The following is a 24892-nucleotide window of genomic DNA, read 5'->3' as shown; positions in this document are numbered from 1 at the left end:
GGAGCCTACTTGGTTTTCTGCATGTCACCCTGTAAAAATCTTGTTCCGGGTATGTAATTTCAGTATTCAACATCGTAAATCAACACTTTGCTAACTGACATTCAATTCATCAAATAGAAAAAATGACATCTCCGAACCGTAACCGGAACGAACGCAAGAAAATTCCAGATGTATTTATTGGTAGATCCGTAATTATATGTAAATACACAAAACTGAAAGTTGAGAAAAAGCTAAAACAAACAAAAACAAAAAACGCCTGTCGTTGAAATGTATCTAAATGTATTTCAATTAATATTTAGACGGGAAAGATAAAAAAAAAAAGACGGTGACCTTTTAGCATGTTCAAAATGCAAAATGCTTTGATGTGTGTGTTATTTTAGGATGAATGCGTGAAATTGGACCGTGCCACTGATAGTTACCACACGATGCGTTTTCCATAAGAACAGAAAAGTAAATTTATTTTGTTTTGTTTTGTATTTTTTTTTCGTCTAATAACACTTCTTGTTTTCGTCCATTAGAGTTAAACAAATCTTTATGTAAAACATTTTAGCGATTATCTTTTTAGTATGAAGTAAATAATTACAATCAGATAAGACATGTTTTGAATTAGTACAAATAACAATACTGTAAGTGCGACACGATAAACATGGGAGGTAACTAAGTCCAAGTCAGTGCCGTTACGGAGCTCTTCAGGTGATAAAGATAATAAAAGATATCCACATCCGGCATGTTCAGAAATAGAGATAGTATGCAAAGAAAACACTAATTAGTTGCAAACCACTATTTGTCAAGAAGAAAACGGTCTTTTAATCCTCGGAATATGTCGGCGAAGGTAATTAGAAATGCACTGTACCCTGATTCGACCGTGACACTCGCACTTTTCAGAAATGTTGACAATGCGAAAGAACTCCGACAATGTGTGATGACTGGGAAATTTGAGGCTGCGCTATTGAAGACGTCTGTTGTGAGTATAATTGCTAGATTTTATACAATACTTTCTAGTATCTGGTGTTTTTCTAATATATAGATGCGTGAAGGTGTTAACGAATCTGTGACATTAAATCGTTCACCATGACGTAGCGAACATTATATGGGATGAATACGGTCCGGTGTAGAGGACCGTGAAGGACCTGTACCGAAAAATATCGCTAAGTATCGCTAAGTAAGTATGTTGCGAACTGCCTCTCATCGCCCTCATTGGTAACATTGTCTTGTGTGCGCACGTACGGTTGTGTTCAAGATAACTACATGAAACTTTGAACAACTATCATAATAACTTTCTGATTGTTTATTTGTCTTTCAAAGATTTTTTTTCTTGTATTTTTACCATGAAAAACAGGCACAGCTACAAATTTTACTGTTTCAGGAGTAAAATGTCAAAACTGTCCAGCTTAATTTAGTCCACTTATTATCCTATAATTCTAGTGGCGCCTTTGCAATAGAGGAGTTCTAATTTTTCTTGTTACCATAGAAACAGATAGGTAAAATAATTTCAATTTTCGTGGTTCTGAAAGTATGGCAACAGCATTGTTTAAGAACTACACAAAACTTTTGTACACATTTTACAAGCTATCACTCTCGTGGATATTTTTCTTTTCCTGTTTTCTGTCAAAAAATAGCATTAATCATTGATAAAGTAGTACATTTAGAATCAATCCATTATATTTGTTTTTTTTTCTTTCAGATTATGGATCCTTTCCAAGTAATTGTGGCTGCAAACAGAGCAGTACATTTAAACAAAGTCAACAAGATGATGACCAAAAATGTTCACACAGAAATTCTATTCAGCTTATCACCCACCAAAAATGTATGTAGTGGAAAAATATCATTTATCGTTCGAAATCTGTTGTTTATAGTTACCTGCATGAACATTTCCTGATACTTTCATGGCAGAAAAGCTGCAGCCAGTTTTGTTAAAACATCATATGCTAATCAGTTTCTGTTTTGTTTTTGTTTTTTTCCCCGAAGTTAATCATTATAGAAATTATTGGTATTAAATTATTTGAAAATTTATGCTTATTTGTCCTCCATTTATAAAGATAGAAGTAAATGTACTCTGTACTTGCCTGTTGTCATAAAAGATATAAGAAATCTTCAATGCAAAATTCTGATTATATTTTCATATAGAAAAAAAAAACATACATGTAAATAAAAAGTAGCAATGAAAATACTTTGTCCAAAATTAGCAAATAGATATGTACATTCATTTCATTACATTTTACTATGAAGCTCCAGTTTCCAAAAAATTTATGACAGTTGGCAGGAGGACATGTTAATTTGGATCTTCTTGTACTGTGGGGTTCAACATTTTGATTACCTTTATATTGTTTGACAAATATAGATGAACAATATATACATTTTGTGTAGTTATGTTTTTAGCTAACCTGACCATGGTTGGCTGAATTTTAATCAAGTGTATAAACTGTCAGTCTTGGCCCCCTTGGGGTCAAGAGGGGCAGGGACTCAAATAGGAGAAATACAGAAAAAAAATCTAATCCTTTTCCTGCAGGAATGCCAAATGTTGTTCATATTTGATGTGACACACTTTAATGAAGGGGATTCATATTGTTTAAAGGATTAGTCTTGGTCCCTTAGGATGGGAGGGGCAGGGCCCGTTGGGGGAAATTCTTTAAAATCCTTTTCTTTTGAAGATATATATCAGGGTACTGTCCTTATTTAGTCTGAAGCACACTTTGGTGAAGGGGAATCAATTTTGTAAAGATGGTGGGTCCCTGCCCACTGGGGTGGGGTTAAATAGTGGAAATGGAGGAAATTCTCTAAAGTCTTTCTTTTGTGGGAATGTCTTGATTCTTTCCCAATTTAGTCTGAAACATATCTAGGTGAAAGGAATCTTATTGTGTATCAACCAGGAGTCTGACATCAGGGATGTGGGACCCAATAGGGGAAATGTAAGTTCTTAAAAATCCTTCTTACATGAAAGGATATTGTCCAAGTTAAGTCTGCAGCAGTCTTCATGAATAGTGAAATTGACTTATGTTCGACCACAAGGCCAGGATCCAAGGAATTAGCTCGTTGAAGCAGGCTCTTTGGAACACTTGTGGAGGCTTAATTTTCTGTATATTTATTAAGATTTCAGAATCCTTCAGGAAATTTGGCCTCGCTGACACTGACCAAAGTGTTATGGTAGCCATCACAGATGATGTTGATGGGGTAGTCCTGGACTCTTTACTTACTTATATCCAGGGAGAACTCATTGATGTAGCAGAAGTGGAAACGTTAGCAGATATACCATCAATAAAAAAAGTAGGGCTCATCTTTCCATTTTCAATTCATTTTTTTGATAAGTATAACTAGATCAAAGATCTATTAGATTTTAATTGAAATAAACAATTTTTAATACTAAAATGTGATAAAAATATGGCAGAATTTAAAAGCCCCCGTTAAGGATCTAATAACATCATAAATTTACATCCCTTAGAATATTGAATATTCCTTTCAGGAAATTAAAAAGAAAATTCAACAATAGATAGGTTCAAAGAACCCTGACCATGCTAGTACCATGACCTTGATGATAAGCTTTAATGTCAAATGAATTTTCTCATTCTTTTTTCTTTCTTTAACTTCTATTTCAGATTTACAAGATAACTGATGCAGAGTTAGCCACATGCTCCCTGTCTGATGCTGTCATAGCCAGAATCTCAAGCAAGGATATTGTGAATGTCTGAACAAATTACACGAACAGAGGCTGATATTGGATTGCTCTGTAACAGATTTTTCAGTAGGGCTAATATGTGGAGGTACACAAACACCCTAGATTGATTTATCAAAGTCAGAACGAAGAATGTCAGAATAATTCAGACTATGTAAACATATGGAGATATAAAAGGATATAGGTCAGATTGGTCTGTTATAGACTCCTCAGTTTAGACATACCGTCAGTAATGAATATGTTTACTGAGAAACCTGTCTAAAGTGTATTATTGATTCAGAATAGACAGGTATACTTGTGACAAAGGGTTTCAGTTGACTTTCTGTTGAATCTCATCAATATTTCACCTATCATCAGCGTTCAGACACGTTCATTAAGTATCAATGATATTGATAGGAAAACATTTGGTTTTCCATTAATGACCTTTCAGAAGATAATTAGTAAGAAACTGATTTCTAGACAAGCAGAGCATTAAATTCCTACAACATATATTATTTTTTTAATGGACTTGTTTATTTTACGACCTCAGACTTGTAATCTCACAAACAAGAATAGTTTGAAAATGTCAATTTCAAGTTTTCAGATTGAATGTGATTTATCATATATTTTTGTGGTTCTCAAATTGAGTGGTTTTCCAAAAATATTCTTTCTAATCTGATATCATGGATAAGTCTTGCTCATAAAATCCACTGGTTTACAGTTCTAAAATCCATGTCCATTTTTAGATGTTTATCATTTTGTGTACATATAAATGGATTTAAAATACCTATGACTACAAAGAAAATAAATCCTCATGAAAATTAATGATTTTAAAGTATACTGGTTTTCATTTGTGTAAATATGATGTCTATAAATCTACCTTGAATTCAAGTCTGCTTTAAATTGACATACCTGCTGTGCACCGCCTTCCAAAAAATATAGAGTTGTGACTCTACAATTGATTAAATGATTGGCAGCGATTCTGAAATTTGGTGACTGAAATACATGTTGCAAATTTATTAGAAGAAACCTGAAATTGCTGTTCTAATGATATCTTCAGATTCGTCTTGTGTTTTTGAAATTTCGAAAAAATAAGACAACCAAATTATCATTAAATTTCTCTACTGTCCTTTGAGCCCCTACCAAACCACAATGATCTATAGCAATATTGGGTATGGACATGGACATTGATCAAGGGAGATTATTGGCATTTTTTGATGATTTGAATTTGACTTGAATTTAACATGGCTAATGTGTTGAAATCACCTTCTTCACTAAATATTTAATGTCATGATTTCAGATTAATGGCAAAAATAAAGCAAAAACCTCAGTATAAGATCTTTGGCAAAATGTACCATGTTTTAAGGTCTTGGTGGTCAAACGTAGCAAAGTCTACAGGCCATGTGTCATGGTATATGTACCTGGTTTCAAGGTCTTTGAGGTCAGATGTAGCAAAGTCTACAGGCCATGTGTCATGATATATGTGCCTGGTTTCAAGGTCTTTTGGGTTAGATGTAGCAAAGTCTACAGGCCATGTGCCATGATATATGTACCTGGTTTCAAGGTCTTTGGGGTCAGATGTAGCAAAGTCTACAGGCCATGTGCCATGATATATGTACCAGGTTTCAAGGTCTTGGGGGTCTAAAGCAAAGTCTACAGGCCATGTGTCATGATATATGATCAAACAGAGTTAATTACCTTTAAATAATTTTCATTCCTAAAAAACCAAGAACCTGGAGTCACCATGGTTGATAGTGGTTTACTTGGTTGAAGGGCTAATAATTTTCAAAAAGATAACACTGATTCTCTTTAATTCTTCAAACGAATTCCTCTGATAAGGGTAAAGAGGCCCAACGTCATGATAATTCGCCTGCAAGACTCCATAAGTGTTGAATATAAAAGATGACAGAATAATCTCCAAGTACTTTCACCATAAACTACAGAACATTTCAGCAATACAGTCCCAATGGATCTCATACTGGTCCTAACACAGACCCACAGACAGGCGAAATAGACCTCGTGGACTACGTTTCCATGGGTAAATTGTTTTCTGTAGACTTCTCCGTGCATGTCCTCTTTCCCGTGAAAATTCATGATTAATTGCCTTTTTCCAAGAAATACCACTTGTGAAGAAACGTTGAGAATAAGTAATAAAACTAGAAAAATGTTTTGGAATGAATTGCTACTCAAAATAGTTCATCTTCTTCTGCATTGTTGTAAACCAAAACCATGCAGTAAATCAGCTACATTTTGTATTTACGTGGAGACGCCCATTTTTAAAGGACACTAAGAAAGTCAAAATCATCATGAAAATGTACCATCTACAATGATTTTTAACATCTGACGATAAAATTAGTTTGCGTATATGAACAAGCCGATTTCATTTCAAATTGCCTTCCCGTTTAAGAGAAGCTGATTTGTCGCATCGTCCGTCTTCTCCAGCTTGTAATACAGAACAACCGGACTATTAACTTATCCACATTCTTTGGTATACACCACGAAGACATACAGTGAAACCTCGCTATTAAGACCACTTTGGGGACTGGACAAAAGTGGTCTTAATAGCGAGGTGGTCTTAATAGTAAGGTGGATCAGATTGACCACAAAGAACCATAACTCTGTTTAAAATAAAGAGTATATATATCATTAAGTAATGTACATGTATATTATTCAACAATATTAACTAATTATAATAAACTGAAATGTTGAATTTAATGAAATGCATGTAAAAAAGACAAAATTGCTGAATTGACAGAAGAATAATTATGTATATATTCCTTAGTTTATATCATAATATACATATATATTTACTATTGTAAACATTGAATAAAAGGAAACAAACAATCCATTTTAAGTTCAATTGGAATTTAACGTTAATTTTGCAACTATTTCACATAAATTTACTCAGTATTTGTAACAATTTTAATGAAGTCACTATAAAGTCTTTCAACGCTTCATTTTTCATTTAAATTCGCAAACACATTATCTTTATCAGTGTATCACTCAATACAACACATTTTTCTTTTTATTTAAAAAAAAAAGTCCAGTGCACAATATTGCGAAGAGCTACGGATCTGGACAGCCTCCGCTTTCAATGGTCCTTTTTACCGATCGCGATAGCTCGTTTCGTTTCCGTGGTTTCGTCATTGCGTGATAAAGTTCATCGGAGTTTTGTGACAGAGGAAATGTGTCGTAAAAAATTGGAACACATACACGTTTTTTATTGTTCAAACGATATCGAGAGTGTAACATTGCTACAAAAACAGTTAAAAACCCTCGACAACGTGTGCGCGTGCAAGCCAAGGAATATCGGCCGAAACGACTACATAATTCACTTTTGGGTATGCAGGGCTTCTAAGATGTTTATATACCTACCGATCTATCAATATATAATAAACAAACAACAGATGGCTATTAAAACGTGTCTAGCACGCGGTTTCGGACGGGTAGGCCAAGTTAATCCGATAATGATGTTTACTTCGTTTATAATTAAAAAATTTCCGCGTTTCGGAGAATCCGGAAATTTGCTATCCTATAGTTTCGGTACGTACATATGTACGCAAGGCGTGCAAGGCAGTGTATAGTACCTGACCAATCAGGAGAATGATTGGCGTGCCACGTGGAGTACTAGGGTACCGACGCGCACGTGAGGGGTATATCGGGTATTCATTCTAGCCGCGGACTTCCAAAGAGTTGACTGCTATAGTTATGGAGCCGGCTCAACGAGGACCAAATATTTCGCAGCAAAGCGATATGCTGTCACAGTTGGAAGTGATGTTGTCTTCCAAATTCAATTGCCTACGACAAGAGCTCCAGGAAAGTCAGAGGGATTTTTCGGAAACTCAGTTATCAAAAATAGCTGAAATGACCTCGGACACTCATAAATTCAAGCGTAAGGGGAACGAGGAACAGTATAGGATTAATTCCAAGGTGGTGTTGAAGCTGAAGGAAGGCCAGTCCGCTCTGCAAGATAATCCTGCCTCAAATACATACACACAGAGAGCTTCGGAAAAAATTGTAGAAGGTATGGAGCTGTTAGTTCACAGGCAAAAACTTATTAAATTGGCCGATTCATCTGAAACAGGTTGGCGGGTTGTCGAGGAATACGAAACTAACACCCTAGCTTCCGATTCGGAGGACGAAAAGCGCATCATTCGGGCAGAAAACAGAGCTCAGCGTAAGGCCAGGACCCAGAGGTTATTCAGAGGCAGACGTGTTTACCCTTATGGAGCCCCACGGCAACACGTGTCGGAGCAACGGGATGTCCCAGTGTCGAAAGCCACGCCCCCTCCTAACCAGAGACCCGGACTCTGTTTCAGCTGCGGGAAACCAGGACACTGGAGGGCGGAATGTTTCAAGATGCAGGCGTCACAAGTGCAGGAAAATAAGATAAGTAGAAACATAGCTTACGATGATGAAATTGATAACGAGGTTGAACATGCATGTCAATTACTGTTACAGAGTAGTCGTACCGACAAGAGCAATTTAAGTTCAGTAGGGGTTCAGAGTTCACAGGTTAGGTCACCATTAGGAATGTTGAGAGGTGTAATCGATGAATGGGAAAGCATTGGTGCATGTCCGGTCGTATTAGATATAATAAGGTCGGGATATAAATTACCGTTTCATTGTTTGCCTAGCGACGTTTTTTTGAGAAACAATAGGTCATCAATAGAGAACAGTGGTTTTGTGAGGGAGGAAATAGGCAGTCTGCTTTCGAAGGGTTGTATTCGGGAGGTGTTTGTAAAACCGGCGGTTATAAATCCACTGACAGTAGCGGGAAATAAAGAGAAGTTACGTTTGGTGCTAGATTGCAGGCATATAAACCCTTTTTTATATAAATTTGCATTCCGATACGAGGATTCTTCGGTTGCGTTGGACATGTTTGGTAAAGGAGATTTCCTATTCACATTCGATTTAAAATCTGCATATCACCACATAGAAATTTTTCCAGATCACCAAACCTACCTTGGTTTTGCATGGAATTTTGATGGAAAATTGAGGTATTTCGTTTTCAAGGTATTACCGTTTGGACTGTCCACGGCCGGGTACATATTTTCGAAAGTTACTAGGGAGCTCGTGAAGTACTGGCGAGCTGGAGGTCACAGGGTCATCATGTATCTCGATGACGGAATTGGGGGTCACAGGAATAAGACACGTGCAGTAGAGCTTAGTAGGCAGGTACATAAAGATTTAGGCAGGTTCGGGTTTTTGATAGCGGAGAACAAGTGTGAATGGGAACCAACCCAGGAGGTTACATGGCTAGGGTTGCGATGGAATATGACAGAGGGTATGGTGTATATTTCAGAAAAAAGGTTAGTAAGGTTTGAGACGTCGGTGAAGGCAGTTTTAGATTCTGTGTCGGTTGGGAGGTTAGGTGTACCAGCTCGAGTCCTAGCAGGGGTAGTAGGTCAGGTAATTTCTATGGGCGTTGCCTTTGGGACCGTTGTGCGTCTCATGACCAGGTATATGTATGCATGCATACTGACACGGGCAGGATGGGATTCTTTTATATTTATTAACAAGGAAGCACTAGACGAGCTAAGGTTCTGGGCAGGAAATGTTAGAGTGCTAAACGGGAGGCCATTCCACATCAGAGACAATACCCATGACGTATCAATTTACAGTGATGCATCAGGCACAGGGTACGGTGGATATGTGCTACAGGTAAACGACAGTGAGGTCATAGGTACGTGGTCGGAGGCTGAGATGACGGAGAGCTCTACATGGCGCGAGCTCGAGGCGGTAGTTCGCATGTTGAGACATTATTACATGGATGGCCTGGTAGGGCCACGCCTGGTAGGGCGTAAGGTGTTGTGGTTGACTGACAGCCAGAATGTAGCTAGTATAATACACAATGGCAGTAGGAAAAAAGAACTACAGGGGAAGGCAAGGCAAATTCGGGATATTTGCAACAATGCGGGGTGTGAGATTGTCACTTCCTGGATACCTAGGGCGGAGAACAAGTTGGCAGATCTGTATAGCAAGTCTGGGGACAGTGATGACTGGGGAATACACAGGGACGTGTTCCTAGACTTGGACGATGCATGGGGTCCATTTACGGTGGATAGGTTTGCTTCGACACATAATACAAAATGCGAGTTGTTTAATTCGCGTTGGTGGTGTCCCGGTACGGCGGGTGTTGATGGTTTGTTGCAAGTTTGGGCAGGTCAAAATAATTGGTTAGTACCACCCCCGCGGTTGATACCCAAAGTAGTTAACAAATTACTAGACGAGCAAGCTCAAGCAGTTCTGGTGGTCCCATACTGGACGTCAGCGCCGTTCTGGCCAGTTATCGCCCCTGGTGACGGTCGATTTGCCTGTTTCGTCAAAGATTATAAGCAGTTACCCCCGGGAAGTGTGATCCAGGGGAAGGGTAATAATGGGGTGTTTACCGGAAGTAAGGCGCCCGTAATGTTTGCACTGCGTATAACGTTCAATTAGCTAGCAGGTGCTCATCTAGATGTTTTCATGCTTCAGGGCTAGGACTACAGGCACGGATAGACGAGGCGATGCGGGCGGTAGGGTCGCCATCTCGACATTTAGAACTTCTTTCTTCAAAGATGGCTGGATACGTGCTGAGCTCTAAAGCTGACAATACTGTGTTCAAGTATTATGGTGGTTTTCGGAGATGGAGCCAATTCATTACGCGGGAAGGGGGTTGCGCGCTTCCGGGGCAACCCATCCATGTGGCGTTGTATTTAACACATATGCTAGACACAGGATGTTCACATAGCGTTTTGACCACGGCTCTGTATTCTATAAAATGGGCACATGGGATTAGCGGGATGCCGGATCCTACGGAAAACTGTTTTGTGAAAAGTTTGATGGAATCTTCCAAGAGACAGGATCGGCCACCTCGGGTTAAGAAGGACTGTGTTTCAGCCAGTGACATTATAGAGCTTTGTGAAAAGTATAAAGACGAAACAGATCTGCTTGTCATTAGAGATTTAGTAATGATTGTGCTCGCATTCGCGGGATTTTTGAGGTATGATGAGTTGAGGGCGCTGAGGGTGAGAGACATTTCATTTCAAGATACCTATCTTAAGCTTATTATTAGGAAAAGCAAAACGGATCAATATAGGTTAGGTGATGAGTTAGTGATAGCAAGAGGCGAGACAGTAGCTTGTCCTTATAGAATCATGCAGAAGTATATGTCTTTACTAGGAAGCACAGATCCAGACTATTTTTTGTTCAGGCCTCTGGTGCGTGGTAGAGCCAGCTGCAAACTTATCCATAAGAACAAGGCATTGAGTTATACTCGAGCTCGAGAATGCATAGTGAGGAGGCTGCGAGAAGTTGCAGTTAACCAGAATTTGGGTTTGCATTCACTCAGAGCTGGTGGGGCTACAGAGGCTGCCAATAATGACGTGAATGAGAGGTGTTGGAAACGCCATGGTCGTTGGAGAGGCGACATTTCCAAGGACGGGTACATTTCAGATTCTTTGTCGCATAGGTTGCAGGTTACAAAGCGCTTAGGCTTATAGGGTCAGGTAATTGATTTATCGACGTTTTAGGCAGGTTACATTAGCTTTAAGGTAAATCGGTTTGTCGCATCCCGTTCTTTTATAATCTATCGTCCGCTCGGCTCACATGCATATAGTGGTTGTGTTTTTATGGGAGTACGGTAGCATAGTAGTATATAAAGGATTTCAAAAATTTCCGCGTTTCGGAGAATAGCGGAAATTTGCTATCCTATAGTTTCGGTCACGTACATATGTACGCAAGGCGTGCAAGGCAGTGTATAGTACCTGACCAATCAGGAGAATGATTGGCGTGCCACGTGGAGTACTAGGGTACCGACGCGCACGTGAGGGGTATATCGGGTATTCATTCTAGCCGCGGACTTCCAAAGAGTTGACTGCTATAGTTTCAGGGTTCGGGTGAAAACGTATACAAGGCACTTATATATAGTATAGAATATATAATTTACATATTTTCGCTTTTCAGTAAAGGTATTGAAGAAATATAAAGCGTGAAAGTATCTAACGACCGGTAGAAATACCATGGTAGACCATTAAAATGCAGGTGCTTAAAATCAATGAACAATTGAAATCCCAGCATTATTTCGGGAGCCTGAAGCACTTTGGGCTGGTGCACCTCCTCTCATCCCGTATAACGGTTTTGAGGTTGGGTGGCTCGCTTGGTTCTCCTAAGGCTTGTTATACATGGTAGAATTAGGGCAGCGAGAGGCTAGTGAGTGAGTAAGGGAATGTATATATATAAAAAAAAAAAAAAAAAAAGAGAATATGACATTAAATGCCGGCTCTATCGTCCGCTCGGCTCACATGCATATAGTGGTTGTGTTTTTATGGGAGTACGGTAGCATAGTAGTATATAAAGGATTTCTACGTACATGTGACGTCACGTTGGTAAGATACGTGTAAACGGACGTTGCATTTGCGTGATCGGTTTCGGTCCTCTTTACTAGAAGCATTCCAGGGCTAAAGGAGGTTCAGTTCCTTAACCACAAGTCTCAGATTGCGGGAGGCCAACATCCGCCGACGATGTCCCGCGATTTGTCCGGTTTTACTTCAACGTCACAGAGTTTCGTGCTAAGCCTGGTACAGGACAGACCTCCTTTTCACCAACAGGGACTGGTCTGAAATGTTATTCACAGGCAAATCCAGATTTTACTTTGATCGCATTGACGATCGTGTTCAGGTGTAATGTCGGTCAGGAGAACGTTATAGTGACGGTCGTGTTCAGTGACGGTCGTGTTCAGGTGTAACGTCGGCCGTGAGAACGTTACAGTGACGGTCGTGTTCAGTTGTAACGTCGACCAAGAGAACGTTACAGTGACGGTCGTGTTCAGATGTAACGTTGGCCAAGAGAACGTTACAGTGGTGGCCGTGTTCGGGTGTAACGTCGACCAAGAGAACTTTACAGTGACGGTCGTGTTCAGATGTAACGTTGGCCAAGAGAACGTTACAGTGGCGGTCGTGTTTAGGTGAAATGTCGGCCAAGAGAACGTTACAGTGACGGTCGTGTTCGGGTGTAACGTCGGCCAAGAGAACGTTACAGTGACGGTCGTGTTCGGGTGTAACGTCGGCCAAGAGAACGTTACAGTGACAGCCGTGTGTGGGTGTAACGTCGGCCAAGAGAACGTTACAGTGACGGTCGTGTTCGGGTGTAACGTCGGCCAAGAGAACGTTACAGTGACGGTCGTGTTCGGGTGTAACGTCGGCCAAGAGAACGTTACAGTGACGTTCGTGTTCAGGTGTAACGTCGGCCAAGAGAACGTTACAGTGACGGTCGTGTTCAGGTGTAACGTCGGCCGTAACAACGTTACAGTGACGGTCGTGTTCAGGTGAAACGTCGGCCGCAACAACGTTACAGTGACGGTCGTGTTCAGATGTAACGTTGGTCAAGAGAACGTTACAGTGACGGCCGTGTTCGGGTGTAACGTCGACCAAGAGAACGTTACAGTGACGGTCGTGTTCAGGTGTAACGTTGGCCAAGAGAACGTTACAGTGACGGTCGTGTTCAGGTGGAACGTTTGTTAGGAGAACGTTACAGTGACGGTCGTGTTCAGGTGTAACGTTGGCCAAGAGAACGTTACAGTGGCGGCCGTGTTCGGGTGTAACGTCGACCAAGAGAACGTTACAGTGACGGTCGTGTTTAGGTGAAATGTCGGCCAAGAGAACGTTACAGTGACGATCGTGTTCAGGTGTAACGTCGGCCAAGAGAACGTTACAGTGACGGTCGTGTTCAGGTGAAACGTCGGCCAAGAGAACGTTACAGTGACGGTCGTGTTCAGGTGTAACGTCGGCCGCGACAACGGTACAGTGACGGTCGAGTTAGGATGTAACGTAGGCCGAGTGAACGTTACAGTGACGGTCGTGTTCAGGTGTAGAACGTTACAGTGATTGTCTTGTTCGGTTGTAACGTCGGCCAAGAGAACGTTACAGTGATTGTCTTGTTCGGTTGTAACGTCGGCCGCAACAACGTTACAGTGACGGTCGTGTTCAGATGTAACGTTTGTTAGGAGAACGTAACAGTGACGGTCGTGTTCAGGTGTAACGTCGGCCGTAACAACGTTACAGTGACGGTCGTGTTCAGGTGTAACGTCGGCCATGAGAACGTTACAGTGACGGTCGTGTTCAGGTGGAACGTTTGTTAGGAGAACGTAACAGTGATGGTCGTGTTCAGGTGGAACGTCGGCCAAGAGAACGTTACAGTGACGGTCGTGTGTAGGTGGAACGTTTGTTAGGAGAACGTTACAGTGACGGTCGTGTTCAGGTGGAACGTCGGCCAAGAGAACGTTACAGTGGCGGCCGTGTTCGGGTGTAACGTCGGCCAAGAGTTAAGTGACGTTACAGTGACGTTACAGTGACGTGTTCAGGTGTAACGTCGGCCAAGAGAACGTTACAGTGACGGTCGTGTTCCGGTGTAACTTCGGCGTTGAGAACGTTACAGTGACGGTCGTGTTCAGGTGTAACGTTTGTTAAGAGAACGTTACAGTGACGGTCGTGTTCAGGTGTAACGTCGGCCAAGAGAACGTTACAGTGACGGTCGTGTTCAGGTGTAACGTCGGCCCTGAGAAAGTTACAGTGACGGTCGTGTTCAGGTGTAACGTCGTGACGGTCGTGTTCAGGTGTAACGTCGGCCGTAACAACGTTACAGTGACGGTCGTGTTCAGGTGAAACGGCGGCCGGGAGAACGTTACAGTGACGGTCGTGTTCAGGTGTAACGTTGGCCAAGAGAACGTTACAGTGACGGTCGTGTTCAGGTGTAACTTCGGCCTTGAGAACGTTACAGTGACGGTCGTGTTCAGGTGTAACGTCGGCCGTGAGAACGTTACAGTGACGGTCGTGTTCAGGTGTAACGTTGGCCGCAAGAACGTTACAGTGACGGTCGTGTTCAGGTGTAACGTCGGCCGCAACAACGTTACAGTGACGGTCGTGTTCAGATGTAACGTTGGCCAAGAGAACGTTACAGTGATTGTCTTGTTCAGGTGAAATGTCGGCCGTGAGAACGTTACAGTGACGGTCGTGTTCAGGTGTAACGTTGGCCAAGAGAACGTTACAGTGACGGTCGTGTTCTGGTGATACGTCGGCCAAGAGAACGTTACAGTGATTGTCTTGTTCAGGTGTAACGTCGGCCAAGAGAACGTTACAGTGACGGTCGTGTTCGGGTGTAACGTCGGCCAAGAGAACGTTACAGTGACAGCCGTGTGTGGGTGTAACGTCGGCCAAGAGAACGTTACAGTGACGGTCGTGTTCAGGTGGAACGTTTGTTAGGAGAACGTTACAGTGGCGGTCGTGTTCAGGTGTAACGTCGGCCGCAACAACGTTACAGTGACGGTCGTGTTCAGGTGTAACTTCGGCCTTGAGAACGTTACAGTGACGGTCGTGTTCAGGTGTAACGTCGGCCGTGAGAACGTTACAGTGACGGTCGTGTTCAGTTGTAACGTCGGCCAAGAGAACGTTACAGTGATTGTCTTGTTCAGGTGAAATGTCGGCCGTGAGAACGTTACAGTGACGGTCGTGTTCAGGTGTAACGTTGGCCAAGAGAACGTTACAGTGACGGTCTTGTTCAGGTGTAACGCCGGCCGTGAGAACGTTACAGTGACGGTCGTGTTTAGGTGAAATGTCGGCCAAGAGAACGTTACAGTGATTGTCTTGTTCGGTTGTAACGTCGGCCAAGAGAACGTTACAGTGACGGTCGTGTTCAGGTGGAACGTTTGTTAGGAGAACGTTACAGTGACGGTCGTGTTCAGGTGTAACGTCGGCCCAGAGAACGTTACAGTGACGGTCGTGTTCAGGTGTAACGTCGGCCAAGAGAACGTTACAGTGACGGTCGTGTTCAGGTGTAACTTCGGCCTTGAGAACGTTACAGTGACGGTCGTGTTCAGGTGTAATGTCGGCCGTGAGAACGTTACAGTGACGGTCGTGTTCAGGTGTAATGTCGGCCGTGAGAACGTTACAGTGGCGGTCGTGTTCAGGTGTAACGTCGGCCAAGAGAACGTTACAGTGGCGGCCGTGTTCGGGTGTAACGTCGACCAAGAGAACATTACAGTGACGGTCGTGTTCAGGTGTAACGTCGGCCGTAACAACGTTACAGTGACGGTCGTGTTCAGGTGAACGTCGGCCAAGAGAACGTTACAGTGACGGTCGGTTCAGGTGTGTTCAGTGACGGTGTGTTCACGTGTAACGGCCGTGAGAACGTTACAGTGACGGTCGTGTTCAGGTGTAACGTGACGGCCAAGGTGAGAGAACGTTACAGTGACGGTCGTGTTCAGGTGGAACGTTTGTTAGGAGAACGTTACAGTGACGGTCGTGTTCAGGTGGAACGTTTGTTAGGAGAACGTTACAGTGGCGGTCGTGTTCAGGTGTAACGTCGGCCGCAACAACGTTACAGTGACGGTCGTGTTCAGATGTAACGTTGGCCAAGAGAACGTTACAGTGACGGTCATGTTCTGGTTCAGGTGTAACGTTCGGTGAAACGGCTGCCGTGAGAACGTTACAGTGACGGTCGTGTTCAGGTGTAACGTTGGCCAAGAGAACGTTACAGTGACGGTCGTGTTCTGGTGATACGTCGGCCAAGAGAACGTTACAGTGATTGTCTTGTTCAGGTGTAACGTTGGCCAAGAGAACGTTACAGTGGCGGTCGTGTTTAGGTGAAATGTCGGCCAAGAGAACGTTACAGTGACGATCGTGTTCAGGTGTAACGTCGGCCAAGAGAACGTTACAGTGACGGTCATGTTCAGGTGAAATGTCGGCCAAGAGAACGTTACAGTCACAGTCGTGTTCGGGTGTAACGTCGGCCATGAGAACGTTACAGTGACGGTTGTGTTCGGGTGTAACGTCAGCCAAGAGAACGTTACAGTGACAGCCGTGTGTGGGTGTAACGTCGGCCAAGAGAACGTTACAGTGACGGTCGTGTTCAGGTGGAACGTCGGCCAAGAGAACGTTACAGTGGCGGCCGTGTTCGGGTGTAACGTCGACCAAGAGAACGTTACAGTGACGGTCGTGTTCGGGTGTAACGCCGGCCAAGAGAACGTTACAGTGACGGTCGTGTTCAGGTGTAACGTCGGCCGTAACAACGTTACAGTGACGGTCGTGTTCAGGTGAAACGGCGGCCGGGAGAACGTTACAGTGACGGTCGTGTTCAGGTGGAACGTTTGTTAGGAGAACGTTACAGTGACGGTCGTGTTCAGGTGGAACGTTTGTTAGGAGAACGTAACAGTGATGGTCGTGTTCAGGTGAAATGTCGGCCGTGAGAACGTTACAGTGACGGTCGTGTTCAGATGTAACGTTGGCCAAGAGAACGTTACAGTGATTGTCTTGTTCAGGTGAAACGGCGGCCCGGAGAACGTTACTTTGACGGTCGTGTTCGGGTGTAACGTCGGCCAAGAGAACGTTACAGTGACGGTCGTGTTCAGGTGGAACGTTTGTTAGGAGAACGTTACAGTGACGGTCGTGTTCAGGTGGAACGTTTGTTAGGAGAACGTTACAGTGACGGTCGTGTTCAGGTGGAACGTTTGTTAGGAGAACGTTACAGTGATGGTCGTGTTCAGGTGTAACGTCGGCCGTGACAATGTTACAGTGACCGTCATGTTCAGGTGTAATGTCGGCCGTGAGAACGTTACAGTGACGGTCGTGTTCAGGTGTAACGTCGGCCAAGAGAACGTTACAGTGACGGTCGTGTTCTGGTGTAACGTCGGCCGTGACAATGTTACAGTGACGGTCATGTTCAGGTGTAATGTCGGCCGTAAGAACGTTACAGTGACGGTCGTGTTCTGGTGATACGTCGGCCAAGAGAACGTTACAGTGACGGTCTTGTTCAGGTGTAATGTCGACCAAGAGAACGTGACAGTGACGGTCGTGTTCAGATGTAACTTTGGCCAAGAGAACGTTACAGTGACGGTCATGTTCTGGTGATACGTCGGCCAAGAGAACGTTACAGTGACGGTCGTGTTCAGGTGTAACGTCGGCCAAGAGAACGTTACAGTGACGGTCGTGTTCAGATGTAACGTTGGCCAAGAGAACGTAACAGTGATTGTCTTGTTCAGGTGAAACGGCGGCCGGGAGAACGTTACAGTGACGGTCGTGTTCGGGTGTAACGTCGGCCAAGAGAACGTTACAGTGACGGTCGTGTTGAGGTGGAACGTTTGTTAGGAGAACGTTACAGTGACGGTCGTGTTCAGGTGTAACGTCGGCCAAGAGAACGTTACAGTGACGGTCGTGTTCTGGTGATACGTCGGCCAAGAGAACGTTACAGTGACGGTCGTGTTCGGGTGTAACGTCGGCCAAGAGAACGTTACAGTGACGGTCGTGTTCGGGTGTCATATCGACCATGAGAATGTTACAGTCACGGCCGTGTTCGATGTAACGTTGGCCGGGAGAACGTTACAGTGACTGTCGTGTTCAGGTGAAACGTCGGCCAAGAGAACGTGTGACGGTCGTGTTCGATGTAACGTTGGCCGGGAGAACTTTGCAGTGATAATTTTGTTTGGGTAATTTAATCAGTTCAATGCGTCGTAGATGTATGATTTTCATCAAGGCGAATAGCAGACAAACACAGTATTGTATTTGTGACACTGGATTTGCACTCCTGTTTCTGTTGCTATAAATTTCGATCCCGATTAACCAATCATTTTATTCAATGAGCGATTATAAAGACAATGCAGTACAAAGCATGCTTTTGAGAAAAAAATATCGCTCTTCCATCAGCTTGTTGCGATGGTTTAATGGTTAGGCAGTTTCAGAATTTCTTAGCATGGGATTTGCTGCCGTAGACGTAGATCGTGAGTTCGAGGCCCGGACAGGGCACGGATAAAAATGTGCTGTTTCTTGTTTCGTCAATTGTGTTATGTCCAATGTTTTTGTGATATATAGTTATATATAATAAAATTGAAATTCTAATAAAATGAAAATAATGTCTCATTTAATACAGCGTAAGCACTTTCTAACACACCACACACACTCACACATACACACCCACACACCACACATACACGCTCACCCTCATACGTCACACACACCACACACCACACACACACACACACACAAATACACACACACACACACACACACACCCTCACGCACACACACCACACACACACCACACAACACACACTCACCCTCAAACATCACACACACCCTCACACACCACACCACACCCACACCCTCAAACATCACACACACACACACACACACACACACACACACACACACACACACACACACACACACACACACACACACACACACACACACACACACACACACACACACACACACACACACACACACACACACACACACACACACACACACACACACACACACACTCACACACACATATGTAGATAAGTAATCTTCTTTTTATCGATCTGATCGTAAATGGTTAAAGGGCTGGTCTCTGCTGAAATGGTTGTGCCCTTGGGCAAGTCAGTTTGCCGGAATTGCTCTGGACGGCATGCGGAGAGCCTCCCGCATGATATTCAGTGAGTCAACCACTAGCTACGGAAAGATATTCCGCCTCCAAACGACAAGGCTGTCCACAGGACGATAAACCCAGCAAACGATTATGAATTTCTCTGTTACCACTTGTGGCAGGACTCTAAGGATTGTCGTAACGAAGAAAATGTATTCAGAAGACAAATAATCCATATCAAACTTTTACTTCGTTTGGACTCTTGGTGCGATCTTTGTGAAGAAAAATAGCAAACAACTAAAAAGTATTGATATATAATTATTATGCTTTAATGAGGAAAATTGCCATCCATATGACAAGACAAGATTACACTATGATTAACCAGTTGGTATTTGATAAATGGTTTTAATACAGTAAAAAAAAAATTATATTTCAACACAGAAGACATGTCACAATCAATATTTGTTCCTAGGAGATCCGCGATATTTCCGCGTTGGTATATGTCTGTCCATAGATTCCCGGCGCCTACGACCAACAACAGGGACCTGACCTCCAAAAGACGTCGTGGTTGCTGTCATTCCATACAAATCTTAAAGATATAAAAAAAAAATCATTAAAAGCATTGTTAGTATTGGCCAAAGCATCACTCTCAAATTTCCATGTACAGTCAGAATGTTTCAAAATGTTTTCAAATTTTCTCATATAATTGGATGGTGCCTTAAATTTGCCTTTTATCTTAAACTTTCAATTAACTTCCCGTTTACGTATATTCCTAACGTTTATTTACTGTTACTAATTTGTGTTAACTCGATTAGACAGCTGCTAAATCTGTTTCAAATTACATAAGGAAATGTGTAGGGAAAAAGACATCTCGAGGTCTTTTTATATGGCGTGGTATACTAACAGATAATAAGTGTCTGGATATTTCTTATAATAGATAATACAAGTTAGGATATTTCTTTTAATAAAGAAAAGGAGTCCGGATTTTCAATAGATAATGATTGTCTGGATATTTCTTTTGTTGTGAGCCTCATATCTAAGGGTTTGACTTTTGGCGGACATATTGCTTTTTTTAGCACATTTCCCTTCAGTATCTATACACACTTGCCAGCGATATCCAAGTGCCTTAATGTTACTATTAAAGAAGTCCTTTTCTTGACCGTCCAAAAAGTCCTCCACTGCTTGTATGACGTCATCATGTTACCGAAAGTGGGTACTGGAATTTTTTTTAAATGGTTGTTTACGTTATAAACTAGAATTGAACGTGTAGTAAAACCTTCAAAATAGTAAAATAGGGGGAAAAAATCAACTTTAGTCGACTTAACTATACTTACTGGTAATGGTCTGCTGGGGGGTAGCAGATGTCATAGATTTACTGGCATAGAGATTCTCTCGGTAAGATGTTGGCGGGAAGTTGTGACAAACCGGAAACCCTGCCGGAGGGGACGGATGTAAAGGATACGAGCTATTTATCAACATTCTCATACCCAGTGTTGCATGGTATTGAATATGACAGTGCATGATCCAAACCCCGGGATTATCGGCCTTGATCCTTATTACAGCATAGCCTCCACTTGGGATGATGAGTGTATCCTTCCGAGGGGGATTTTTCAGTTCCATGCCTGGCACGTTGTTTCCGCGCCAGTTCGGATCACGCCAAGTAGCGTTATTACAGTAGCTGATATCATCTCCACCACCTCTACAGTCGATATCGGTGTTTGGAGAAATGTATTTGGCGGTCGTTGCGTTGTAGGTAGCGTATCCCATTTTAAGTACGTAGAAGGAGTAACCATGCAGATGAACAGGATGAGCGTCACCCGTTCCTATTCCCATATTCAACAAGACAAGTTGCACGACGTCGTTGTGTTTAGTTGTTAATGAATGAGTACACTTGCATGTCTTGTCCTCGCCGCAGTCTTCTTTGTCGCAAGATGTCTCGATTTCGAAGGGCTGTGTCAGAGCAGAAACACTGGGATCCTCGAACTCGATTCCATTGATTGACGATATTTCAGTTGGTAGAGCGTAATTAAGAAAATGCTCTTTAAATGTATCAGCAGATGTTGGTTCAGGCGCAGGATCATCGTTCACTGCTGACCTGAGATGATCAAACCTCAGACAGTCAGTGTAATCACCAAATGGATAATTTGTAAAAGGACAGTTGACAACAAGACATCTGTTTGTCGGCGTACAATGTCTCCTGGTAGTGCTAGGTTCTACTAGTGGTGCCCCCTGGTATCGAAGAATAGCTTCTACTCGATGCAATTTAGTTTCAAGTGTTTCTGCCCGTATCCAGTAGTTTGAAACGCTTTGATTGGCTGTAAGGATAAAGTCGTATCTTTCTCCGGGATTTATTATAAACGATTCCGCCTCGACAGGTTTGACATCATAACCATCTGATGCAACAAGTGTTAAAGGATGATCGTCCACTGATACTCTAATGGGATATATGGCTCCTACATTGATAACCCGAAACCTCAACGCCTCTCCTTGAATCACAGAAAATACCGACAAGGGAGCTCCGTTGTTCTCGCCTGTCGTCGTGTTTTTGTAGTACCGCCCTCTACCGTTTATAAGAACAGAGGTAGCATAGAAAGGATCAAAGAAACCGCCATCAACTGACTGTCTTACATCCTCAGGAACTCGGTTCCAGAAATCACCGTACTGAAGCTTAAGGTGATCCATGTCGGCGCCCCAGAAGTGGTTCCAATCTTGAACTGTCATAATGTGCTCTTTCATCGTCTGATCCCGCTCTCTTATAACCAAAGCTCCATTGATACCCTTGGTCCGCTGATTACCTACATGAGAATGATACCAGTAAGTCCCGGATTGGTCAAGTGTGAAGTCATACGTGAACTTCTGTCCGGCGAGGATTGGACACTGTGTAACAAATGGTACACCATCCATCCACGGTGTTCCTCTTTGGTGAAGACCATGCCAGTGGATGGTAACGGTATCTGAGTAAAGCTTATTGAGGACGTGGATGATCAAGCGCTGTCCCTTGTACACAATGATCGGAGGACCAGAAAGAGTTCCATTTGCAACGACCACCAGTCTGTTTTCCTCCCAGCCATCAGCCGTCATAACCTCATCTGTGGGAATGGGTGTGGCTTTAGAAGGATCGACTACGTCATATTTGTAAATTTTGCCGTTATAAGGATACACTTGCTCTTCGACGTCATGCATCATTGTCAATTTCTTTTCAATCACCAAGCTTGTTTCACACACAGAAGCTGTTTTATCACACTCGAAACCGAGGCTCGAGGTGATTGACATGCCAAGGATAGCGATAATTATGAAGAGAACCTGTAAGATAACAATTGCATAAAATAACTAGTCCTTAACGTTTCAAAGATTCAAATTTGGTACTAATCTATTGACTGTGAAAAATGGATACCCGAACCTAGCTATAAACCCTCTCAAAGTAAGAAAACCATTTATACTTTTGATACTTCAAGAAACGACAAAATCAATCAGATTTTTTAAAAACAAACTGTTTTACTTTAAATTAATCAAACAAAGAAAGACACTTATCTACTTACCGTTTATTTGGTTAATTGACTCACATAGGCAGTCTGTTATTAATATATGTTTATTTTCTTCTTTTTCACAATTTTTAATCTAGAATATTTACATATATCTTTATCTATTTGCGTTATTTTCATAGATAATTTACTACCGCATTCTTAGGAAGGTTTTAGACAAATCAAGTCGATAAGTAAATCAGGATTTTTTTCTCTTTCCAAAAGTCACAATAAAAAATCCATGAGATCAACAACAAGATATATCATGTGAACAAAAGCATAATCAGAATTTAAACAAAATTAAAAGGAAACTGTTGCAATATGAACAGAAGAAAGATTTGGAAAAAGGATGATAAGACCAGGTGTTTCGGAAGAGTAAGCGTTTTCTTAGACGACACACACCTTGTAAACCTTAGTCAATCCACGTAAGTAATGTCATGTTCTCAAATGAGAACAAGGTACACAACAACGGAACCAACAGGCAAAGTAACCAATATCAAACACGTCCAGCGTCATGTCGCACAAAAATATAATATTTCTCAATGAGATTATTATGACAACCATAAAACCTGCTCATAATTGTCATCAACCTGCATCGTTTGATCCCTGTGACAAATTTTAAATGGAATCATTACACCGGGACAAATTGTGAAATCAAACAGAATGCAATGACGTATTATCTTGATTAACGTCTTATTCAGCACATTTACAAATCAAAGCAGGTTATGGATAGTATGTGTAAATATATCTGGATCTACTGTAGATAGCCATGTTTGTTTCTGGGTGCTTCAGGCCAACCCAAATACCATAAAAATTCTTTCGTTGCCAGGATACTGTAATCATTTACGTAAAAGTTGTTGAACTCGTTAACCTCAACCCGATGAACTTTTGTCATATGTCTACAATATCATACAGCGAATATGAGGATAGTATTTTAAAACATTCTATTCCAGCAGCCGCAACCCTAATTTTAGACTATAGAACAAACTTCATTTTTTGTCTCATATCGGATTACACCCTTAATCTACCTGCAACGAGAATTTGTGAATGAAGTCGGTTCTAAATTTAGGAATACAGTGTTTATCATTTCGTAAATTAAGGTCTAGAGTAATATGGTGGGTTTCTTCGTTGCCGAACCAGAAGATGTACTGGAGAATATGGTGTACTTCTTATACTTTCCAAAGGATTAACGATGTCATAGGCTGTGAATAAGAACTTTTGTTCATATCCTGTTATTAATTTGTTTTCCAGTTTGACAAATATGCGGTTTTCGGTTATACTTTCTAAATGCGTTGTAGTAAGTTTTGTAAACAATAGTTGTTGCCCACGGACATGTTTTTTATGAGGATTACAGCAAAGAAATAAATCAAACTATGGCGTTATTTCATTTTTACACACTATTGTTACGTCACGAAGGAAATAAAAATCAGCAAGAGGATTTTTTTTTTTTTTTAGAAAATATTTGCAATTTGCAATGAAAGCATCGAGAAACAGTCATTGAAAATTTCATGCTTTTACAAACTTTTCGTGAATTTTAAATAAAGTGAGTTCAGTTTAGCTGTTCCGAAACCGCAATAAACGCCAATTTAGTGACTTGATAACGCAATAAAAAAACTAAACACAAAAACTACTATGTTATCTACGAGAAGATTTGCGAAAATGAGTTCCATAAATCCAGTATCAAATCAAAACGAAGAGACCTTTCTCTCTAAACCTTGAGCTTCCCGTAGAGTTCTAAGTGCTTAATTTCTAACCAAGCTACTGATATTTTCCTAATCATCAGAACATGATATCCCTGGCTTTGTCAGTCATAACTGATCATTTCTACACAGCGTATTGTTGTATTGTGTTTTGATGAAGTAAGCGTTAATGACATCAGAACGTATTTAACAAATCGCAGACATGAACGTTTAAAAGAATTCCTTGAAGATCAAATAAATCACGGACTAGTATTTCGCCTTTATAAATATCTGGTCTTTAATAATAATGACTTAGTCGTAACTAATATCTTTTAGATTTAATGTACTTGAAGTATGGTTATCTTAAACAGAAATAAACTATAACTTACCATCTTTGCTGAAGGTGTCCTCAATTTGAGTGTCCTTTTTGTCCCGCTATGGTGAAATAAAACGCTGTCTTATGCCAGATTTGATCAACTTAGCTACTTATATAGAGCTATCTGTACCGGGTCAACTTAAAGGAAGGTAGGCGTCCTGATGAATATTGACAATGCGTCACTATTGGTACGTTAAATAACACGTGTTTACGCAACATGTGAACTCTTCACACCAGTTGATAACATCTGTAGACTACGAGCAAATTTGAAAATACACAGACTATG

At 41.8% G+C, this 24892-nt stretch overlaps 3 protein-coding genes across 3 annotated transcripts; 2 read left to right on the top strand and 1 right to left on the bottom strand.

Annotated features, from left to right (window-relative positions):
• The first annotated feature begins 736 nt into the window (after nt 1–736).
• LOC132558443 (EKC/KEOPS complex subunit TPRKB-like) lies at nt 737–4474 on the top strand. The gene is made up of 4 exons (XM_060223015.1): nt 737–964; nt 1685–1807; nt 3091–3264; nt 3594–4474. Exons 1-4 carry the CDS (start codon nt 821–823, stop codon nt 3684–3686), a joined length of 534 nt encoding a protein of 177 aa, XP_060078998.1. The 5' UTR covers nt 737–820; the 3' UTR covers nt 3687–4474.
• A 5684-nt stretch (nt 4475–10158) lies between these two features.
• On the top strand, nt 10159–11133 carry LOC132558434 (uncharacterized). Its single transcript, XM_060223002.1, has one exon. It carries the CDS (start codon nt 10159–10161, stop codon nt 11131–11133), a length of 975 nt encoding a protein of 324 aa, XP_060078985.1.
• Nucleotides 11134–19485: 8352 nt separating this feature from the next.
• LOC132558433 (uncharacterized) lies at nt 19486–23147 on the bottom strand. Its single transcript, XM_060223001.1, has 3 exons — nt 23121–23147; nt 20365–22333; nt 19486–19619 (listed from the first exon to the last, which is right to left on the bottom strand). The coding sequence occupies exons 1-3, from the start codon at nt 23145–23147 to the stop codon at nt 19486–19488; spliced, it is 2130 nt and encodes a 709-aa protein (XP_060078984.1).
• Nucleotides 23148–24892: the final 1745 nt, after the last annotated feature.

This window comes from Ylistrum balloti, unplaced genomic scaffold, assembly GCF_031769215.1.
Source record: "Ylistrum balloti isolate Yb309-2 unplaced genomic scaffold, AGI_CSIRO_Ybal_v1 Utg370790, whole genome shotgun sequence".
In the NCBI taxonomy this organism is placed as follows: domain Eukaryota; kingdom Metazoa; phylum Mollusca; class Bivalvia; order Pectinida; family Pectinidae; genus Ylistrum; species Ylistrum balloti.
Note: the sequence above shows the minus strand (reverse complement) of the source record. Positions and strands in the feature narration are given on the sequence as shown.

Excerpts from the sequence above, each read along its gene's own strand:
- LOC132558443 (XM_060223015.1), top strand. The coding sequence starts at position 821 with ATGTCGGCGAAGGTAATTAGAAATGCACTGTACCCTGATTCGACCGTG. Across the intron at positions 1,808-3,090 it reads GCTTATCACCCACCAAAAAT|ATTTCAGAATCCTTCAGGAA; the intron begins GTATGTAGTGGA and ends ATATTTATTAAG. Across the intron at positions 3,265-3,593 it reads ATATACCATCAATAAAAAAA|ATTTACAAGATAACTGATGC; the intron begins GTAGGGCTCATC and ends CTTCTATTTCAG.
- LOC132558433 (XM_060223001.1), bottom strand. The coding sequence starts at position 23,147 with ATGCAGGTTGATGACAATTATGAGCAG. Across the intron at positions 22,334-23,120 it reads TTGATGACAATTATGAGCAG|GTTCTCTTCATAATTATCGC; the intron begins GTTTTATGGTTG and ends GTTATCTTACAG. Across the intron at positions 19,620-20,364 it reads CCCCCAGCAGACCATTACCA|ATTTGTATGGAATGACAGCA; the intron begins GTAAGTATAGTT and ends TATATCTTTAAG.
- LOC132558434 (XM_060223002.1), top strand. The coding sequence starts at position 10,159 with ATGCGGGCGGTAGGGTCGCCATCTCGACATTTAGAACTTCTTTCTTCA.